The sequence below is a fragment of the Letharia lupina genome (genome assembly GCF_014066315.1).
Source record: "Letharia lupina isolate WasteWater1 chromosome Unknown contig_16, whole genome shotgun sequence".
NCBI classification, from domain to species: Eukaryota; Fungi; Ascomycota; class Lecanoromycetes; order Lecanorales; family Parmeliaceae; genus Letharia; species Letharia lupina.
Window position 1 is genome coordinate 827,020 of NW_023502985.1, and position 20,720 is coordinate 847,739.

The 20,720-nt window shown below is 49.8% G+C and overlaps 8 protein-coding genes across 8 annotated transcripts; 3 read left to right on the top strand and 5 right to left on the bottom strand.

Annotated features, from left to right (window-relative positions):
* Positions 1-391: 391 nt before the first annotated feature.
* On the bottom strand, positions 392-2,906 carry HO133_003063 (uncharacterized protein; the record flags this gene model as incomplete). Its single annotated transcript, XM_037293987.1, has 2 exons — positions 392-1,276; positions 1,326-2,906. The coding sequence occupies 2 exons, from the start codon at positions 2,904-2,906 to the stop codon at positions 392-394; spliced, it is 2,466 nt and encodes an 821-aa protein (XP_037150065.1).
* A 522-nt stretch (positions 2,907-3,428) lies between these two features.
* HO133_003064 (uncharacterized protein) lies at positions 3,429-4,200 on the bottom strand (the record flags this gene model as incomplete). The annotated part of the gene is made up of 4 exons (XM_037293988.1): positions 3,429-3,603; positions 3,664-3,928; positions 3,984-4,116; positions 4,174-4,200. 4 exons carry the CDS (start codon positions 4,198-4,200, stop codon positions 3,429-3,431), a joined length of 600 nt encoding a protein of 199 aa, XP_037150066.1.
* A 519-nt stretch (positions 4,201-4,719) lies between these two features.
* HO133_003065 (uncharacterized protein) lies at positions 4,720-5,294 on the top strand (the record flags this gene model as incomplete). Its single annotated transcript, XM_037293989.1, has 3 exons — positions 4,720-4,757; positions 4,818-4,911; positions 4,965-5,294. 3 exons carry the CDS (start codon positions 4,720-4,722, stop codon positions 5,292-5,294), a joined length of 462 nt encoding a protein of 153 aa, XP_037150067.1.
* Positions 5,295-6,238: 944 nt separating this feature from the next.
* HO133_003066 (uncharacterized protein) lies at positions 6,239-7,952 on the top strand (the record flags this gene model as incomplete). The annotated part of the gene is made up of 3 exons (XM_037293990.1): positions 6,239-6,358; positions 6,454-7,028; positions 7,079-7,952. 3 exons carry the CDS (start codon positions 6,239-6,241, stop codon positions 7,950-7,952), a joined length of 1,569 nt encoding a protein of 522 aa, XP_037150068.1.
* Positions 7,953-8,440: 488 nt separating this feature from the next.
* On the bottom strand, positions 8,441-12,088 carry HO133_003067 (uncharacterized protein; the record flags this gene model as incomplete). The annotated part of the gene is made up of 5 exons (XM_037293991.1): positions 8,441-8,887; positions 8,940-9,114; positions 9,174-9,543; positions 9,594-11,451; positions 11,501-12,088. 5 exons carry the CDS (start codon positions 12,086-12,088, stop codon positions 8,441-8,443), a joined length of 3,438 nt encoding a protein of 1,145 aa, XP_037150069.1.
* Positions 12,089-12,975: 887 nt separating this feature from the next.
* Positions 12,976-15,551, bottom strand: HO133_003068 (uncharacterized protein; the record flags this gene model as incomplete). Its single annotated transcript, XM_037293992.1, has 5 exons — positions 12,976-13,744; positions 13,892-14,446; positions 14,501-14,949; positions 15,001-15,014; positions 15,395-15,551. The coding sequence occupies 5 exons, from the start codon at positions 15,549-15,551 to the stop codon at positions 12,976-12,978; spliced, it is 1,944 nt and encodes a 647-aa protein (XP_037150070.1).
* Positions 15,552-15,894: 343 nt separating this feature from the next.
* On the top strand, positions 15,895-17,907 carry HO133_003069 (uncharacterized protein; the record flags this gene model as incomplete). The annotated part of the gene is made up of 1 exon (XM_037293993.1): positions 15,895-17,907. The coding sequence occupies one exon, from the start codon at positions 15,895-15,897 to the stop codon at positions 17,905-17,907; it is 2,013 nt and encodes a 670-aa protein (XP_037150071.1).
* Positions 17,908-18,250: 343 nt separating this feature from the next.
* HO133_003070 (uncharacterized protein) lies at positions 18,251-20,603 on the bottom strand (the record flags this gene model as incomplete). The annotated part of the gene is made up of 3 exons (XM_037293994.1): positions 18,251-19,726; positions 19,777-20,384; positions 20,462-20,603. The coding sequence occupies 3 exons, from the start codon at positions 20,601-20,603 to the stop codon at positions 18,251-18,253; spliced, it is 2,226 nt and encodes a 741-aa protein (XP_037150072.1).
* Positions 20,604-20,720: the final 117 nt, after the last annotated feature.

Here is a 20,720-nt window from a genome sequence, read left to right on the forward strand (position 1 = left end):
AATTGGGGTACCTACCTAGGTAGCTAGGTACCTTAGGGCAAGTAAAGAGCCTCACAACTTACAAGCCTCACGAGCCTCACCAGGATGTTCGCTGACCGCTCACTTCTCCAAACGGCCGTGTCACCAAGCTTGAATTGTTTTGGGTAAGTAAGGTAATGAATGTTCAACGAGGTACCTTATACTCTAGTAAATACCCTATCAAATCAGAGCAGGATCTGATTATAACTCGACATACGCTATGCTGATTCTAGGTCTAGCAACCTTTCTAGCAACCTGAGCGCCATCGAGTGGTGTGATGCTTCATGCCCGGTCCACCATGTATCAACACCCTTCATGTGTTATGATACCCTATACTCATATCGTACAAGCAGTAGACATGCACCCAGACCCTCTAACACCATGTGAACACAGGGTTCTTGCTTCTTACCGTTTCCAGCCTTTCCACAATTACTTTTCGCTGATTTCCTTCCATACCCTCGGCAGCCGAGTAGCCTAGATCTCCTTCCAGATCGTCACTACCGCCCAGAAAGCCTCCACCATGTCGGGTCGAGAAAGAGTAGCGCCGCCTTTGGCTGCTCGTGCTTGCATTCTTACCGTGCCCTTCCAAGCTGAGTCGAGTCTTCGATCTTGTGGCACTTGGTCTGGTGTTGTTTGCGTGGACCATTTTGGCCTCGTCTAACTCGGCTTGGTGGTCTACCAATGGCCCCTGGACAGTCATTGGACTCTCGGTCCCATTAGGGAACTGGCCCAGGTCCGATGTGCTGTTATTTCGTGAAAGATCGAAGCGATTTGGATTGGGTAGATCAGTTGTGGGTGACGACAGGCCAAGAAGATCGTGTTGTGGTTGTGGTGCAGAGGCGTTGGCAGCGCTTATGTCCATTTCCTCTTCTTCGATACTTTTCCGCACATCGTTATCTCTCCGCCTCCGCATCTCAGCGGAAGGTACTCGCATAGGAATCGCAACAGGGATATCAACAAGGTCATCCCACACGCACACACGCGTGCGCCGAGTCAACTCGAGCGGGCCATGATCTGATGTTTTCAGCGTCTCAACCACGTTCCATGCTTGCCCTTTCATTACGGCTATCTGCCTGGCAAACATTTTTTCCTTGAAGTCGGAGTCCTGGCTAAATACTCGACGGAGAGCTAGTTGTGTATCGCTCCACCATTTCGTAGAGGTGAGCAAAGGAAGGAAGTGATCTCGAGTCTTTTGTGAAAATGGTTGGCCAATCAGAGAAACAGGGAGGAAGAGCCAGCCGAATGGGAAGCTTCGCCACTGGGAAGCGATTAGCGTAAGCTCGCACTGCATTTGTAGATTGGCTTACAGCATCTGGGTGCTTCCATGGCCACGACAAACTATTGTCGATGGCCCCAATCGAAATGGCGGCACCTTTTTCTGAATCGAGATTCGAAGGTGTGTCTGATCTGCTCGCAGTCGACATAGCCTCTTGACGCTTGTAAGGGGATGTACTGGGCTTTATGTTTCCTTCGCTGTTGGTTTTGATCATGGGAACAGGCCGCTCACCAGAACGGCCGCTCATTTGCGACGGGTCCGCAACAATAGAGACCTCTTGATTCGCAGCATCTACCCTAATCATCCAATTGTCCAAGCCTCGGTCTGTGTTTCTCATAATATAGTCTAGGATCACAAGCTTCTCCAGCTCTTCTCGGAAAGCCTGCTTGAGTGGGTCCGTCCATGAAAACCCCCTATCCTGACCTTGGGGTTCTTCATTGCCGTTCATGGACCGAACGTCGCTGCGAATCTCTTCATCATCCTCTAACGGAGCGCTACTAGGCCTGCATGTCTCTGTCCAAGGCTTCTTTCTCCATCTTGGCGCATCGTCCGGCCGGAAGCCTGAATTGACTTGATCTGGCCATGGGTGATCCCGCAAGAATAAATTTGCGTCTTTGAATCCCTTGAGAAAGACCTGGAAGCTTCCAACCTTTGCAGGTAAAGGTTTCCGTTTTCGGTAGTATGCAGACTTGTCCCAGAAATCGTAATGGAATGATTTAGATGAAAGGTACACGATATCCGTATAGGGCACCAAGTTCGTCCGTAGCCTACTGTCCAACACGTACGCAGCTGCCTCGGATACGTAGGAAAGATTAGGTATAAGACATGCTCTGCCAAAAAAGCAAGGAAACAGATTTCGATGTAGCCACTTGGTCCACTTGGGATTTCTCGACGCGTATGGCTCCTCGTCTTTTGGTTTGAATACTCCGACAACTTTTCCGTCGCTGTTTTGGGCGAAGTAGCTCCCTGAACTACCTTGCGAAATCATTTTTGGATGTACACCAAGCTCGATGGCGACTTTAACGCTCTCCACAACATCGTCGAATCCCATTTTTGTCATCCTGTCTCCTTGGGTTTCGCTAACATCTGACGCAAGAGTTTCTACACTTGCTGGGCGTAACCCTTCCGGAGCCTGGAATACCGAGTGTTTAATCTCCAACTGTTCCTCTTCTTGCGTCTTCCCTTTCACCTTGCTGATCTTGAACTTTGACGCTATTTCTTCCGCCCATCTCTCCAATCTAGCATTTATTGCTTTAATGTCCACACCCGACGAATTCCTTCGCAACCGCCGTCTACCGGTATTCAGCCGTCTCTGGTGTCTGGTAGAGCTCTCATTGAGGTCCGCTTGCATTGGTCCATGGGGTTGTGGCTGAATGGGGGCATAGCGAGGTGCTGAGAGGGTGGATATCGTTCGAGGGACACGGAAGGCGTCATCTTCTTCAGAATCATCCAGATAAGCATTCTCATCATCTGCTTGAGCTATCCGGGCATAGCCTGAAGTTGGAGGTCTGTGTCGAGGCATGCTGTCGTTAAAGGAGAATGTGTCCCTCAGCGGACTTGGCGAGCTTGGATCTGGAGATGCGGCTGCCAGCCGGGAAGAGCCGTCCATCATCTTATCTACCGTACCTTATTGCGAGGCTTTGACCCTTGGTTTTTCCTCATAGCTTCAATTTGTATTGTCCATGATTTTGAATTGTCCAAAAAATGTTGGACAACTGACACATTGAGATGACCTGAGACAATTCGAAATATGAATTCTCTGAGATGTGATTACAAGAAGCAACGCACTTGACACTAATGTATGCTGTCACAGTTTCTGGCGAAGCCACGAACCCCACTTTCTTTCACAATTGCTCCCACCTTCTATATCTTCACATCGTGTCGAGGCTATTATAAGTGCTGCTACACAACAACGAGACCTATTGTTGATCCATGTACAATCCTACGTGGATGCTGGCCTTGCAAATACCAGAAGCCATCGCACAACTCCATCGCCATCAGAAGGCCGATCATCTTGGGTCGAGATGCTTTCAGCCTGCACCAAGCAAGTCCCTTCACCGAGACGCCTTTATTACTCCAGCCGCCACTCGTGGGACGCCACGCTATGTCCGAACATGAACGTCAGATTGCCCCCCTAGCGCATTGTCTGCCAAAAATAATTTGAATAAAAGAATTTAGAGAATTTTGGGTCGACGTTGATAACATGGACGTCGCCTTTCTGGTGGTTTCGGATTACGGCTTTGTTGTAGTTGCCTGTACTATCGGCTTCGACATCAATACCAAGGGATCGATACACCTTTAGCTTTAGTCTGCGAATGCAGTAATTAGCAATGACGCGAATACCATCAGTAAAAATCAGGGACGCTCACATTGTAGGGTCATCCATCTCTCTCTTCGCCCTCGCCATGTTGTCTCCTTCTACCCCTTCGACCTCCAAGTCATGTAATCGGCTCTTCAGACCTTCCCCCTCCTGCTCTAGCCTCTCCCCCTCAATTTCGAGGTCTGAGGCTGCTTTAGCAGCACGGAATTTCTGTGTATCGAGCTCAACTATTTGGGACGCATGATCTGTACTGCTTTGCGAGGAGACAGTCTCGCTGTGTTGCTGTGACATAGTCGCAAAGTTGCGTGATAACTCTGGGTAATCGATAAGTATTGGGACATCTGCGAAGATGAAGGAGAGCATAAATACTCTTCAAGGCGCTCTCGGCTTCCCGTATGCGTAGATCACGAGCTTGCTGGAGGGTCGAGAGAGATTCATTGATGCGGCCGATGGCGATCTTGTCTGTGTCGATATGAAAATTGGCCATGGTGCTTTGAACAAGCTTCAAACAGATTAGTATAGTGACTACTCGGAATTCACTTCAACAGAGAGCTCTTACCATGGCTGGGTCCTCGTCGAATAACATCTTGGAAGCAGGCCGTGCTTACTGTTGTCACTCGATGGACAAGCTTAACCTAGAATCATCAACGTACCCGTCGTTCCTAGGATAGTGATGTTGGTTTCGAGTGGTGTTTGCTTTGAATGGCTTGGATCGGCAGTGAAGTTTTGTGGTTTTGTGAGAAAGTAAACAATGAAGATGATCGACCACAACCGTGGAGCATCCCGCCGGCAGCTAGCAGAGCTAGCGTCCAACGCCACACGAATGACGCGGAGCCAAGCCTACGAGTAAGCCCAAGCCTCACCAAGCCAAGCCAAGCACGAGCACGCGCACGACCAAGAGTCTCTACATTTAAGCACCGTTGTCGCCTACCGTACTTTCACTTTTACTCGTCTCTCTTTCCGTCTAGGTCCCATTGTTTATTCATCGACATTGGTCTACAAGAGTTGGAATGTCTCATTTACCATGTAAGCTTCTTTCGTTCTTCTGGGCTTGGTGGGCCCAATCTTAGCATAATTGAGCTTCCTGGAACCTATGCTAGCTAACATGGCTCGACATGTACCAGATGCAGCAGATGCTGATAGGTAGGACACCCGTTCAAAAAGTACTTCCGGTATCAGCACACTCACTGTGAGGCTACGTAGTCCCCTGAAACCCTCCGAGCTCAAAGTACTGCGAGATCAATACGAGAAAGAGGGAGACTACGTCGGCGTGCAGACCAAATTTAACTATGCATGGGTGGGTCACAACCAGTAATAATATTTCGAATTCTCTTGCTCATTCTATCCCAGGGCCTGATCAAATCCTCGGCACGCGGTGAGCAACAAGAAGGCGTTCGCCTACTGTCGGAGATATTTCGAAACGCACCGGAGCGGAGGCGGGAATGCTTGTACTATCTGGCCCTCGGAAACTACAAGCTGGGAAACTACGCAGAGGCTCGCAGATATAATGATCTACTTCTCGACCACGAGCCATCGAATCTGCAGGCAGGGAGTTTGCGGGGCCTCATTGATGATAAGGTCGCCAAGGAAGGTCTGCTGGGAGTAGCAATACTCAGTGGTGTGGCCATTGCAGCGGCCGGGGTGGGTGCTATGATATTCAAAGGAGCAAGGAGGAGGTAGAGGGCGTTGTTTCAGGTACAGGTTCATGTGGCTGCGATTCGATCAATCGAGTAGTGTCTGTGTGCTTTAGACGTAGCTGGAACAAGGGAGCTCATGAGATTCGTCAATCGAGGCGGACTTGCAAGATTACCGTAATGGTTGGTGGCTGTGGTTGACCGGGTTGGTGTGGCAAGAAGAATCATGGTGCTGGTGGTGCATGATGTTCGGTATGGAAAATAGTAGAAAGGCGAAGAAGCGAAAAAGGCCAAACAATATGACACGGGTCTGATTGCTGCCCGCCCGCCTGAAAGACTGATGGCCAATTCTCTTACCATTTACGTATGAATTTACTCTACACCACCAGGGCACCTGGTACCAACTTTTTCTCGACTTCTGACATTTCATTGCCTATTATCGTTTATGTTTCTTTGTATACAAAGTAACAGCGAATTGTTTGACAAAGGGTGAAAGGGTGAAAGGGTACTGGTGTCAGTGTCAGCATCAGTGTCAGTTGCCTTGGCTCGCTTGGCTCAAGGCTGGAACCGGAAACGGAGAAGGGATGATCACTTCCTTACAACCAACCACTCTATCTGACATTCATTACTCCACTCTAACTGCTTACTCTGACATCAATATCCATTTCATCTTGAACAACTCTTTATCAACCAACATATCTTATCATTCACATATACCCCCCCCCTCCCCCCGGCCTGTGTTTCAGTCGTTCACTTCTCTGTCTCACGGGAACCCCACTGCGCCTCAAACCTGACTACTACAAGTCTACAACCACTCCGATACGCCACACCACACCACATGATTCACTGCCTTATCCAGGCACTTGCTTGACGCCTTCACCTTCATTCAATCCGCAGCAACTTGCCACACCAACCTGAAGAAGAGCTTCTTTGACACAATCTAACAACCGCTGCGTGGAGAGGAGAAAGCCTAATCTGTCAAGACATAATATGGCCGACCAAGGGGAACAGCAGCGAGAACTCGTCTTCTGCCACGCCTGTCAAAATGAATGGCTGCGGGATCAGCATGGTCTGCAGTGCCCAGAATGCCATTCCGACGTTGTTGAGATTGTGAGTCTTCCCAGTGTTGAGCTGGTTTACCTTGCTGTCAAAGGCTGCGATATCATTCGCAAGACCTTTCAAATCCTGACCCTTCCTGTCGACAGATCGACGAGCGTCACGATCCACGCGACAATCATGTCGATATGAGCGATGATGACGATGATGACGACGAGGCCACTTTAACCAGCAATGACAGCCTACCCCACCATACTTTACATCATCACAATCCCTGGCAAGCAGAAGCGCCAGATCCCGATGAGCCAGATATCGAGCATGTCGAATGGAATCCTGCTCCGGGCGTGCACTTCGCTCGCACTTCCTATCGGTCGTCTTCTCCTATGGGTCGAGGTCAAGCCAATGATCCCTTCGCGCCCCTCTTTCAAAGCATTTCCACCATATTTGAAGGCGCTGCAAATGCAAATGCAAATGCCCAGGGCCGAACGCAAGCGAGGAACATCCGGGCCATACAGCATCCAACTCATATTCACCGCCCAGAATTCGCATCTCAGAACCCCTTTCCTAACCACCAGCATCACCACATTCACCATCATCATAGCCCATGGACTCCCGGCTCTGGTCCGTCGGGCGGCCGACAGGCCTTCACAGCAACCGGCCGAATATGGCCTCAGAACGGTCCCAATGCACCTCCGAACGACCGAAACATAAACAATCTCCACAGGTCAGTAAATACGTATTATTTGGTACTTGTCAATTACTAAACACCCATAGCGTGCTTGCCACAATGCTACAATCGGTGCAAGCTAGCATGGTCGATCCTCATGGAGATCGTGGCCAGCACGCTGGTATGCCCAACCTTAACACATTCATCACACAAATGCTCGGCGGCGTATCTGGAGACGCCGTTTACAGCGAAGAAGCCCTCGACCGCATAATTACGCAGATGATGGATCAGAACCATCAAGGCAGCGCTCCGGGTCCAGCTTCGGCGGCAGCTATAGCTGCGCTACCCAAAAAGCCAGCAGACAAGACTATGATGGGGTCAGACGGAAAAGCGGAATGCTCAGTGTGTATGGACGCCGTAGACGTTGGAGACGAAGTTACTGTTCTGCCGTGCAATCATTGGTTCCACGGAGACTGCGTGGGCGCTTGGCTTAAAGAGCACGACACTTGTCCCCACTGTCGAGCGGGCATCATGCCAAAGGAAGGCGGAGCCGACGCTCCACGGTCTCCAAGCCAGGCGCCACGGTATACCCAGAATCCGTTCCCGGATAATAATTCGCCCAGTTCAGGTCCCTCCCCGAGCCAGAACGGCATCAATCAGCGACCCCCCATGCCAGGCGCTTTCACCCAGCCAGGCATGAATCTGCCATATGTCCTCGGGGGTTTTCAGCGGTATTCAGAACCACAAGCATTTGTTCAGCCACGAGGACAACTTTCGCCACAGCCTTCGCAGCACAGTCAGAGGAGGAGAAACAACGCGAGGGGAAATAGCAATGACAATGGCAACGGCAACGGCAATGGCAACGGCAATGGCAACGGCAGTGGGAATGTTGGTGAAGGGAGCAGCGGGAGCAGCCAGGGATCCGGTATAACAGGCTGGTTCAGAAATCTACGGGGAGGTGGCAGTGGTGGAGGTCGATGATGAGGCCAGTCCGCCAGTGTTAGCTGCTTGACTCGGCGACGTAGCTATGTGAAAGAATAACTTACGAATTTAGCTGAGGCCTTCTGGGCATTGGCTGCCCATGAGCGTTTGCTAGGTTCTTGATGCTCTTTACTTATTCACATCATGACTGCGATGTCACTGCATTGTGGGCGTTGGGAATAGACAGAAGAGGACTCTGCGGTGGCTTCATGGCTTGCTACTGCACCTAGACACCCGATCCTGATGAGAGCACGGCTTGGGACAGCGGTTTTCTGAAGAGTGGTCGATAGATAGCAAAGATGAAGCTGATACCCAATAGATCCACTGTTCCTTGCGTTTGAGACATTACGATCTGATCTCCCAATCATAGTCCCATGATACATTATCTAATGTCTTGCTTCTACCCATTCCCGAATATATATGCACCGAAGGGAAGCATAACTCGCTAATTAACCCGCTGTGAACCCATGCAAAATCACATCTCTCTACTAAGGTCTCTTCTTCGCACCTCTATCGTTCCCGTCGTCGACTCCCTCTAAGATCTGACTTAAGCCTTGCAGCGACACTTCATTGCTGGAGAAATGCACCGCAACCAACCAAGCACAAACCAAGTTGACAATGTGATGCAATGCGTATGCGTACGTCACGCCATAGACTGCAGCGTAGCCGGCGAGTATGAAGAAGAGGATGTTAGTGACGTAGCGAGCCCTCGATGTGACGCGGGGGATCATCTTGCCGCAGGTAAGGGTTTCGACGAGTATTAAGTAGGGCATTATGGATAAGACATTATGGTGTGAGGAGAACGGTGTGAGCCACTGCACCGCGAGATTGTGGGCCCAGACGAGAAGGACGGGTACGTTGATGGGGAGTACCCAGAGCATGAGGATCAGCATTGAATGAGAATAATTGTAGAAATTATAGTGGCCGCCAGATCGCTGTCCTATATTAGATTTCTCGCAATTTTCAACGGGTTTACGTGAGACTTACAGTTTCCCGAACCAACCGCAGCGCCCGCGTGCACGTCGATAGCTGTACAAGAACAGCGTCTAGGTAGGCGAACTGATAGGGAATGAACGTTGATACTAAGAAGAGTAGTACGCAGGTGGTAATGATGCGTCTTCTGGGTGAGCTGGCAGCGAAGTCGGGAGCAACAGATCTTCCACTACATGTTGGTTAGTCGATGAGGCTTCCTGGTAGACCGAAAGTTGAATATTTGCATACCTCACGTCCTCAACTCTCACCCACGCCGGCCTAGCGGTCAGAAAATTATATGGCAAGTAGAAGAGGTTTGTCAGTCCGAGAGTTACATAATTGACACCAACGCAGATACCAACATTGATGAGGCCGAACAGCGGGACCAGAAACCAGAAGATTGGATCTTGTGAGCCTAGTAAAAGGTCGTTCTTGGTGAAGTCGATGGCTGACTCTGTGGCATTTCCTCCCCAACCAAGCCAGCCAGTAGATACGGGCCTCGGAGGCGCAGCACTTGATATTGTCAAACCCATGGCGAGGAAGGTCAGTGCAAGGAGCAACACCGGCAACGATGTTTTCAGGCAAAGGTCTAGAGATTCTGCAAACGTGATAAAGATTCCTGCTCTGGGTCAGCTACAGACTCCTCCAATTTGGAGAACTTGCACTCACCACTTTCGTCGTACACTTTGAATTGTTTCCGAAGCACAAGGGCGACAATGACTAGTGGAAAGGCCGCGAAAACCATCCTGTACCGCATCACCAATTTCCCCATGCTACCCGGTACATCGACGTTCATTGATACGTCAATCGAAGAATTACAGGTTGGATCGGACCAGAACTGTAATGAGACACCATCACTGACAGTTTGAGCGCGCAGTGGCGGCGGCATGAATGGAGCCACGCCGTGCAGGCTGATGTTCGCATCCTTCACATTCACAAAGTATTTCGACTCATGTGGTTCCGAGAGATGCTGTCGCAGAAGTGGGGTGAACAGCTCTGCGTCATCGCCGCAGGCTTGCTTGCCCAGGTTCAATTTGAAAGCAAGCAGACTCGAATGAAGCGCGGGAATCTTGATCTGAGTCATGAAAGGCCTAGCTGCAGGTAGTTTGAGATGTAGACCGAACGAGAGGAGTCGCCGGAGGCCTAAATCGGTCTCGATAATGGAGTCGAACTTTTCAGTGAACTCTGCGATGGCCCATCCTTGGCTTGGTTCCACAGTCTTATCGACCACAGCGACAAACTGGTAGTCTGCAAGGTCTTCTAAGTCATATTGGAGATAGGACATAGGTTGCGCTTTATCGTATGGGTGAGCGGACATCTTTTTTGAAGCTGGAAGACGAATAACATCTGAGGCAGCGTTTTTGCAGGCCAGTCTAGTAGAGCCAGAAGTACCACCGGACAGATCCATGTTCATTGAGAACAGCGTTGATGATTGGCCATGCTGCAATGGAAAGACGCTGCAGAAAAGCACCTCGATCTGAGCAGTAGTCCCAGGTTCTTCCAAGCGTTGATCAGACAGCAAAATGAAGCTTTTCGAGCCCTGCGGAATTCGCATAGGAACCGGAAGAAGGTGTGCTTTTGGTTTCCCTGCACGTCCAAGGTCTCTCAACACGAGATTTTCTCCCACAGACATTACGGAATGTGAATTGTCTTCTAAGGTGAGCAATGTGGATGATTCTTTTTGTGGCAGCGTTTTCTCCACCACATCCTCCATTCCGGTCAAATACCAACTTCGAAAAATACGCATTCGCTCCGCCCTTGGCTTTGTTTGCCCCGGTCGATGTACATCCAAAGTGCTGAATATTGATCTTACTATCGGCTTCATCAATTGGACACACCACGTAGTCTGTATGTGATCCGCACCAGTCCACACATTGGGTATACCGGAGGTGAAAACAGTGAACCCATGGGTGCTTGGTACAAGGGATTCGAGACTGGCAAAATCCGAGGGCACCACTGTATCCAAGCCTCCACCAGCGATTGAGATCAAAGTGACATGCCATAAAGGATTGTCGTTTGCCCATTTCTGTGTGTACGCTTGTCTCCAATAGTCATTGATCCGCTTGTATGTTCGCACGGACTCAGCATCGACGGAGACGGGTGGCCTTGCATGGGGCGCAGACATGGTAACGATGGTATTGATCGAGTTCGATTGGTAATTTGGCATGGTAAGCATCGTTCGAGCAACAACACCGCCCATGGAATGGCCCACTAGGATGACTGAGCTGGGATCAGGCAGACCAGGATCACGCTGAGACCTTCGAGGGTCATGGTAAAGTGACAATATGTAAGCAACGGCATCGTTCAGGTACTCTGCCTGATCTAATATGGTCTGACCGTGAAAAGCGGAAAAATCTTCATTGAAATCGACGGAGAAGAAATCTAAACTTGTCATGCCCTCTTTCAAAGCCTGGGCATCTTGTTGTATACTATCATGGTAGTACGAGGCTGCTTCGAAAGCCAGGCATCTCGCTTGTTTGTAGCTTCCTGCATTTCCGGGTATGAACAAGACAGGGACACCCTTGACCTAAAGAGAATCAGCATACCAGAATTGGATGTTTCATGTAGACTCCCACCTTTGGGTCTTCGTCAAAGCCCCCTTCTCGGTACAAGTACAGATTGTATTTGCTAGCGAAACGCGTATGCTCGGTATCGAAGTCGGAGAACTTGATGTAAATTGGCCGTGACCAGCACATATCGCATCCCTTAGGATCAAGCTGTCGAGTAAGGAAGGCATGAACGATGAAGAGGAGGATCAGGGCGGACAAGGCGGTAACACTGATGGTCAGCAATGAGCATGCCCAGGGGTTCCGCGCTCGGGAGCGTCGCCAGGTCCGAGGTTCCGGCATTCTGTCGATGTCCTCTCCTGGTGCCAGGAGAAGCTGCTTCTTGCTGGAAACGCCCTGTCGATTTTCTGCCGGCGGAGACGGATTGGATCCATTAGGAGGGGATTGAATAAGGCCAATTGCTTTCTCGATTTTCCTCCGATCCAGGGTATCGGAGTGCCTTGTCACGTCATACTTGGCAGAGGTGAAGCTCTTCTTCTTTCCATGCTTGTTGTTTCCATGCTTGTTGTTTCCATGCTTGTTAGGGGGAGCAGTCTCGGCTTGGGTAGGGGCGCTGTTGTCGGTATCCTCAGCGGAGCCCGACAGCCTTCTGATCATTGAACCCAGCAGCAAACAGGATCAGACAGCATGAGAAGTCGAAAAGCCTCTGGAGTAAGGGAGAAGTCCCTACGGGATTCGAAGAGTGTCGCCGCGTTGCCGTTTGGTGGTTGGGGTCAAGCTGTTCCTGTTACTTCAGCCAAGCCAAGCCAAGCCAAGCTTTTGACGCGCGAGCACCAGGAGGAAGAACGGGGTTTTCCCAGCCCCCCCAACAATTAATAGGGTAAAGTAGTACCGTACAATCACAATTATGAGATAATTACCGTGAACGAGTGTGGGGTGGAGGACTTGGGCATGATGCAACAGGACAAAGAAAGGACGAGGAGTAGGACAAAGCTCCGATCAGCTTATCTTCCAGTGTCATAGAATACATGTACATTACTTTAAGGTACCTTAGCTGCTTAGTTCCTAAGGCATAGTCGAAAGCTAAGGCAAGGCATCTCACATCAAGGTGCTTCAGGTAGACTATTATTACCTGCCTCCTGCATATCTGCATGACACAACCGTGGGCCAACAAACATCACAAAGGTTTGTTCCTTAAGCAGGCAAGCTTAGGCTAATTAATTAATTAATCAATTGATCGTGTTAATAATTGATTCGTGCCATCCCAGTGCCAAATATTTAAATAAAAGTATTCTAAATACAAGGTGCATGGTCTAGCCTCGATCGCACAAGCAAGCGGCCATGATTTCATCCCCTCCATACAAATTGGCAGATCATCTTAAGAAAATGGTACAACGGTAGGTACTTGGGACCTATCAAGACTGGACATCCATGCACACCCCTAGAAAGATGCGGATCCTTGAGGGTCGAACAAAGCTTGAATTAGGGAAGTAGATTAATGGACTAAGGTAGGTAGAGTACGTATGCCCCGTATGTCAGAGAGGTCAGTGAGCGACTGGGCCAACTCGAATCTCTTCTCGCTGCCTCACATTATCCATCTGTCTAATCTTCTCACTCGCCCGGCCTTTCCGCTTCTTCTCTGCTTCAAGCTTGCTGAACCAACCTTTCGCCCCAAATTTGATCTTGCTGATCATATCCGTCGCTTTGCCTTTGCTGATCATGTCCCCGGTCAATTGATCTGCCATTGGCCTGATTTTGTTGACGAAGGCCAGCTGCCCTTCTGTCGCCGGCTGTTTCCTCCAGGCTTGTCCGTTGTGAACAAATCTCCAAGGGAACTTGGTCAAAGCGAACGTATCAGCTGCGTGCACCGCGTCAGAGAATGTACTCGAGTTTGCAACTACGCGCGGACGCATGTAGGGGCTCTTGGCCTTAGACTCGGGTGAACGGTCTCTCTCGGGCACTTTCTGCGTATAGGTGACCGAAAAAGTTGTACTAGAACCAACATCTGAACATTCAATGGTGAGGTAGTCACCGCTCTGCGCCGATAGAACATAGCGATTCTGTCCCACCATCACCCAAGCTAGCTGACTAATTCCGCGTATGTGTCTTTCTCTTGAAGTGTCGTCAATCAGGTCGAAAACCGAAACATAATCTGTAAAGGTGATAGTCGACTGTCGTGATGGTAACGAGATATTAGTAGCATGATCCGCAGCACGCTCTTCGCGAATAGCCTCCAGCTCCTTTCGTTCGTGTTGCGACTTCATTGCCTCAATGTTCGCGCCAGTGACCAGTTCCCCCGGATCGAGGCCAAATCTGTATTATAATTTCAGCTTCAGTGTTGCTTGTTTGAGGAGCTTTGTTGATGCTTGGAACATGTCTAGACGGCCAGATACTCCAAAATACGTCTCGAGATTCAATTTGTGGTCCAAAAGAGGGAACATGGACTTCGAAAATACGTACAGCGTTGGGGTCGTAACAATCCCGGCTTCGAGAGATACAACCATGTCGATGATATGGCAATTTTCCTTTCCTGGGTAAAGGCGCATGCCACGCCCAATCATCTGTACTAGTAGGTTACGTGATTTGGTCGGCCTCGCGAGAACAACGCAATCGATGTTCGGAATATCTGTCCCTTCAGTAAAGACACCACAGTTTAGAAGTACCGGATACTGCCGGTTTCTAAAGGCATCGAGCCTTTCGCCGCGGATTCGCTTTGGCGTGTTGCCTGTGACAAATTTTGCCTCAATACCATGTCTGCGGAAGGTTGCCGTCAAGTCTGAAACGTGAGCTAGGTCAACACAGAATACTAATGTAGATTTTCGGTCGGCGGCTCTAGCCATCCACGCTCTCACGGTGATCTCATTCGTTTCCGGAGTATTAACTGCTCTAGACAGATCTCCAACCTGGAAGTCCCCAGCAAGTCCCTTTTTAACGCCAGAAACATCTGCCTTGGATTGAACAGTGGTAAATATAACATCGGAGAGCCATTTCTCGCCAATCATGTCGACATAGTCTCTGAGCACCTTTCTCAGCATATAGAATCGATCTCAACAACGTCGCTAAACGTACTTGTGATATACTATGTGATCAATAGCGTCGCTAAGTCGTAATCCATCGAAGCGCGACAGTGTTGCTGATACCCCAACCAGAGCTGCTGGTGCTGGGGAGTCGGCAGTGGTCGAGTCTTTCAGGAGTAATCCAAAGTAAGTTAAAGTCTCCATGAATTTGGCAGCCACAATATGATGCGCCTCATCTACCAGGACAAGCTTAAATCTTTTGGGGTCAAACTTCAGCATCCTGTCCCCTGAGACGATGCTCCAGATAGAAGCAACGGTTATGTCTGCACCACCAGAGGCATGCGAACTGCCCATTTCGATCTCGATAGACTTGGATGGATACGCGTTTTTGCAATGTCGAGCGGCTTGTTCGACAAGCTCGCGGCGATGTACCAGGATCAGAGTCTGAGTGGCATCTGGCGTTGGTGCTTGGATGCGATCAATGAGTTGTGTGAAGATGACCTGTCAATCGATCAGTGATTGATTGTCTGGACCCTCGTCTTGGCGAAATACTGTTTTGCCGCTGCCTGTAACGATTGCAGAGTCAGCATCGGCTTTCACAAGAGGATTTCGAGTTTTGAGATATGTCTACAAAGAAAGCGGCTTGTTCGCTGCAGTCAAAGGGGTAGGAAACCCCACTATATCCTCTTACGACACAAATTCCCAATAGCCGAATTCAATGCTCCCGAATGCTTCAAAATAGGTGTTGATCTCCAGAACCTGATTTAAGAAGCCACGGCAAGATGTTCCCCATATCATATCAAGTAGAAGCTCGAGTAGAGCAGACAATCCGGAAGCGATGTCATCAACATTTGGCAGGCATTCAACTCTTGGGCTCCATAACGTGTGTCAAAACTCAAAGCTTGGTGTTGAGAGGAAGTCTGGAATCTGCAAGAACAATACGTACCAGTAGCTAAAGAGATGCCAAGCCTCTTGTGGCCCCTTTCAAGGTAAGAAAGGACGGATTTTATGCATTCTTCTTGGTATTCTCGGAGGCGTATCGATGAGACCAGCTCTGGTGCAATGGCGGGCGCTAAAGTTGCAAGTCGCCGTACATCGATCATTGGAATACATGTCGGACGAAGTCTGAGGCACGTAATTACGCTCAGAGGTATTCGCTGCATGCCTCATGTTGCTTGACTTATTGAGTGTAAGCGTGTTCGCAGGACGAGCAAGAGCGATCGTATTAAAGTAGCGGCTATTGGTAGGGCTGAGGCTTGGCAAGAATCTCGTCTAATGAGCACCACCGGTACTGGTCTGCATCGATCCCCGATAATCATGTGAGAAGAACACTGAAATTGAACCTTCGATGCTCATCAACTCCATCTTGTCATTATTTCGTTGATATCTCGAGGGTTCAAATACTGATGTTTAGCCAGCAACGGCAAGTAACACATTCCTGCCACGATGTCCAACAGCGCGTCCAATTTGGATGCGCTTGACCACTCTGTTCAGGACTCACAATCCGACGCTTTTCATTCAGCGTCAGACAGCTCAGAGAAGTCTTCAAACTCTTCCTATGACCGTTCCAGAAGCCGAGGGAGGCCCAGGAAACGTAAGTCCATAGAAAACTTGACATCTACGCAACCTTGGTTAAAGCGTCTGAAGTCTTCATACAATGATGAGTACCGTGGACTGTTCAATAGCGCAATTATGGAGATTGCGTCGAACAAATCTTCAGAGCCAGATACTCTATTACAGGAGAGCCACGTAGGAGTCACCGTATGGTCTACGGAAGAGAAGGGAGCGTTCTTCCGTGCCCTTACCAGGAGAGGTCGAGAAGACATCCGAGGCATTGCCACTGAAATAGGCTCAAAGAGCGAGTCTGAAGTCTACGTATATTCAGATATGCTATACAAAGCTGCGTTAGACCAGCAGAATTACGAGACTCGCAAGAATATACTGGATACTTCAAACATTGAAGCTGCGCTTGAAGTGCGTGGGGATTGTTGTGCGGCTCTTGATCTCACAGCAGAAGCTCTATCTGCCCTTCAGCAAGATGAGGAAGAAAGGGCTGAGAAAAGGAGGCATAAAGATTTGGCCCTTTTAACCCCAGGAATCGCCAGGTGGGTAGAACGTGGTATAGTATTACGTGAGGGAGGCAAGGAAGGGGTATCACAGCAAATTCCCGCGGCAAGACTGTTGAACCTCACGAACTTCCTTGCACTTTCAAAGCGCTTCTTTATGAATTCGGTCATCGCGGAAGATAATTGGCGTTCTTATACGGGAAGAAAAATCAAATCACCTTCAATCATGTATACAGCATTTTCCGACTTCCACGCAGTATCAATTTCTATCACACAACGACTTGTACAGTCGAGTCTATTCTTCGCGATGTCACGGCTAAGAGCTATGTCCGCATCAGGACACTACACGCCTCGATCACACGTCAGACGACGAGACGTTCTGGCGGCGCTCAATGTGTTGGGCATGAGGACTGACGCGAAAGCCTTCTGGGCCAGGGCGGCTCGAAAATGCAAGCTACGAGTCTATGACAAAGTCAGGCACCGGCAGGTCTTCGGCAAGAGATACAGCTACGCGGAGATTGAAAGAATTCTATCTCCCAGTATGATCAGCGACCCAGACAGTCCAGAAATAAAGGCCAATGACGCGATTATTCCAACGTTTCGAAAAAGCCGAATTCTGACAGAGCATTCAGCAAGCGCATCGGAGGGTTCGATGTCGACTGACGCTGCCGGGACGGACGCTCTGTCAGATTATGAAGACCTCTCGGCGACGCCTTTAGACCCCACAAACAAGCAAGACTACAAGCAAGAGGCCCATGATCAATTACAGGACGCCTACGCGGAAGCACTTGACCAGCAGGCCAGTCGTAATGAAGAACGCCGCTTGTGGGAGATGCTTGGCGAAGATCCGGCAGAAAAGATGGAGCCAGTAGATGTGAAGCTGCCCAAAGCCTCTCTTCCAAACCGGAAAGACAAGGAGGAAATGTTTGACTGGAGAGATTGGGTAGACTACGCTGGGGATTGGGAGACGCATGAGGTTCCAGTATTCGGAAGCAGATTTGCCAATAATCGAAATGTCAAAAGGGACGGGGATTCTGGCGCAGGATTTACCAGCTCCGAATCCAGCCCGGAGAGTCTGATCAACGACGAGTCTACCGGAGAACAGCACGACTCGAACTCTGACTCAGATGCTGACGGCGATGGTGCGATCAACGATGATGGCCCCAATGCATCGTCCGCCGACGACAATGAGCATTGGGCAGGCAGTAATGGTGGTGACCCCGACAGAGACATGTGGCATTCAAGTCTTGACGATGATACTCCAGCTACCAAAAAACGAAGAGGTGGACTGCGGCCAGGCGACGATAACACGCGTCCCAAAAGTCTCACACGCCCGCTAGATGCTACTAACAACAACATGGAGAGTAGTGATGACAATCTTTCCAACGAATGAGCATATTTTGAGGGCTGCAACACCCTTAATGACCTAGACATGCTTTCTTTGGGAATAATCAACAAGACTCTATGTTACACATGCTTTGACCCTAAGGAAGCGCAACGGACAGCCTACTGAACGATAGAGCACAGTATCCAACGACTGGGGTAATTTGTGATACTGTCTAACCCAGCACAAATAGTACATTTCCGAAGAGTCAAGAAGTCTCTTCCCTTGCCGAGATATCTCTTACGATTGCAACTCGCAGATCAAATTCATCTGCGCCTGATGCATTGCACTTGTGATACATCATATTGCGATGTTCTTGAAATGCGCCTAATAATGACTTGGAGCCCCGCTGTCAAATCTCGATGTTCTTGTACCCAGTATCACCAGGCCCATATGGTTCTACAGTCCCCTTTGACATCTCTCGCTGGAACCCGAATCTCTCACCCATTCCCTCTTGTGTCATCCTCGCGGCTTCCTCTCCACCCTTCTGATTTGCCGCGCGAAGCGCGTCTTGTGTTTCGGACACTCGCTTCCTGAACGCCATTCGGTCTAAGAAGAGTTGCTGTCTGCCACGCTCCAATTCACGGCGCTCAGATTGTAGCATTGCTTCCATCTCGGAAAACTGCTGCAGCTTGAGCTCGAATTTCTGCAAAGTTGTGTTCACTGCTGCGGAAACAAGGCGTGTCATCTCACGCTCTTCATTCGAAGCCAACGCTGCGGCACGAGCAGCAGATGTAGCGAACGCCGTTGTTGCTGCAAACGACGACGGATCTTGCCGTTTCTCTGCTGACGAGAGAGCCATCTGATTGTTAGCTTCCGGTTGCGGGCTGTCAACGTTATCAATTTCCATGGAATCCTCCGTCTTCATAGCTTCCTTGTCCTTCCCTTTGTCTGCGTGGTCTCCACCCACACCGATGTTCAGGCGTTTCCGGTAAGCCTTCTCCATTTCCTTTACGGATCTACCTGCCGCTGCGGCAGCAATGGAAGGTTCACTCATACCTGCTAGGAACCCTAAAACGGACATGACCGGGTTGTCTGACTGGGCAAACGGAACACGGCCGTTATCGAGTGGGCCATAGCTTGGGTGGCCATTGACTTCCGGTTCAAGGTACTTGTCCTCAATCTCCAGTTGCAAGAATTTGACGACGCATTCTTCACGGGTGCGGCTACCGACGTGGTCGGCTATTTTGTTCCAATTTTCGTCGTGCTGCTCGAGGCCTTCCAGGAGCAAGAGCAATTCCTCGTCGGTCCATGGCGCATCCTTATCGGCTACAGCGGAGTAATTGGGATCCTCAAACTTGACAAAGTCTATAGACTCATGCTTTTGATCGTATCGGTGGTTCTGATAACAGGCCGGACAAATATCAAAAAAGACATTGTTCTGTTTGCCACGATCAGTGAGGGTCTGAGCGTAGTGGTATCGGAGGCGCGAGCAATCTATAGCGCAAGAAGCACAATATATGGTTCTCTTTGGCTCTTTGGCTATGTCCTCAATAGTCTTCGTAGAGAGATCGCCGGAAGGCGCACCATTAGAGGAGTGTTCCCCACCATTGGCTTGTTTGTCTTTAAGATCTGCCGTGAGATCCTTGCCTTTCTGATCGTAGATGTTTCGGCGGATCTCGAGATTAAGATTCTCCCTCTCATGGGGCGGAGCTTCCTTGTAGGCTTTGAGAAGAGCATTCTCGGTACCAACAAAGGTTTTGCCCGGCTCGTATTTGACGTCTGATGCTGGCTGGAAAGTTTGCAGACCACGAGGTGTGTCCGCTACTATACGGAAATGGCCGGTAAAAGGCGGACCAATGCTCGATGGCCTTGTGTCAGGATCGATCTTGGAAGCTTTTAGCAGGGCAAAATGGCATGGCGCGTTCGAAGGATTACCTGATAATTGATCAACCCCCATGACTCGAGGAACGCATGGACTCTCATAATGGCACAAACATCTCCTGCAAGGTTACGCCTGCAGGCAGTGACGGTGAGGTATTCAGAGGGATTGAGACGATATGTGTTGATCATGAAGTCGCGGTAGTCCTTGTAGACTGCCGGTGTTTTGCTTCGGTTGCGGCTATTGAAGAATTCCGGTAGGGACTTTCTCTCTTCTTTGTGAATTAAGCGCATGTCAAACCAGGTGCTATAGCTGGGTAGGACCACCGCATATCTCTGAGCTACGAGGTGAGATCGCGCGGCCGACTCCAGTTCGGCTTTCGTTTGAGTCGGCTGGCCATCGGTTTTTTCGTCCGTAGGTTCTGCAGGGCTGCCAGGCTGGTCTCCATCCTTGTTGGGGCTGCCAATGTCATTTGCAGGCTCCTCTCCGGTACCTGCCATCTCCTCATCCTCCCTGTCGCCATCGTCGTCCCCTGTTCGAGGCGCATCCGGAGCATCTAGAGGATTGTCTGAGATTGGTAATGGTGTAGATTCGGAGAGCTTCTGCGGTGATACGGAAGATGTGTTGGGATTTGGGGTGACTAGGGCTTCAGGTGCAACGGTGGCTTTAGAAGTGCAAAACAGTGATCAGTATTAGCCCATCCAAACTGTAGGAAAGGATGTCCGGCGTGAAAGTAAGTACCTGCACCATTCTCAGAAAGAGCCGAATATGAGGCATTGATTTCTTCATTGCCTTGCGCCTGTGTAATTTGGTGAGGCTGGTCTAGGGTGTTTGATGAAGCTAGGGCAGACGAGTGGCCAAGGTCCGGAATTTCCCCTTCCATTTCCGCTGACTGGATACAGATGTCTGTTCAGGTACGTAGTACTTGGCCGATGCTAGTAGGCTGCTGATGCTTGCGTTCTCCTGAGCTGTACAAACTGAGACTTGAGACGCCGGGCTA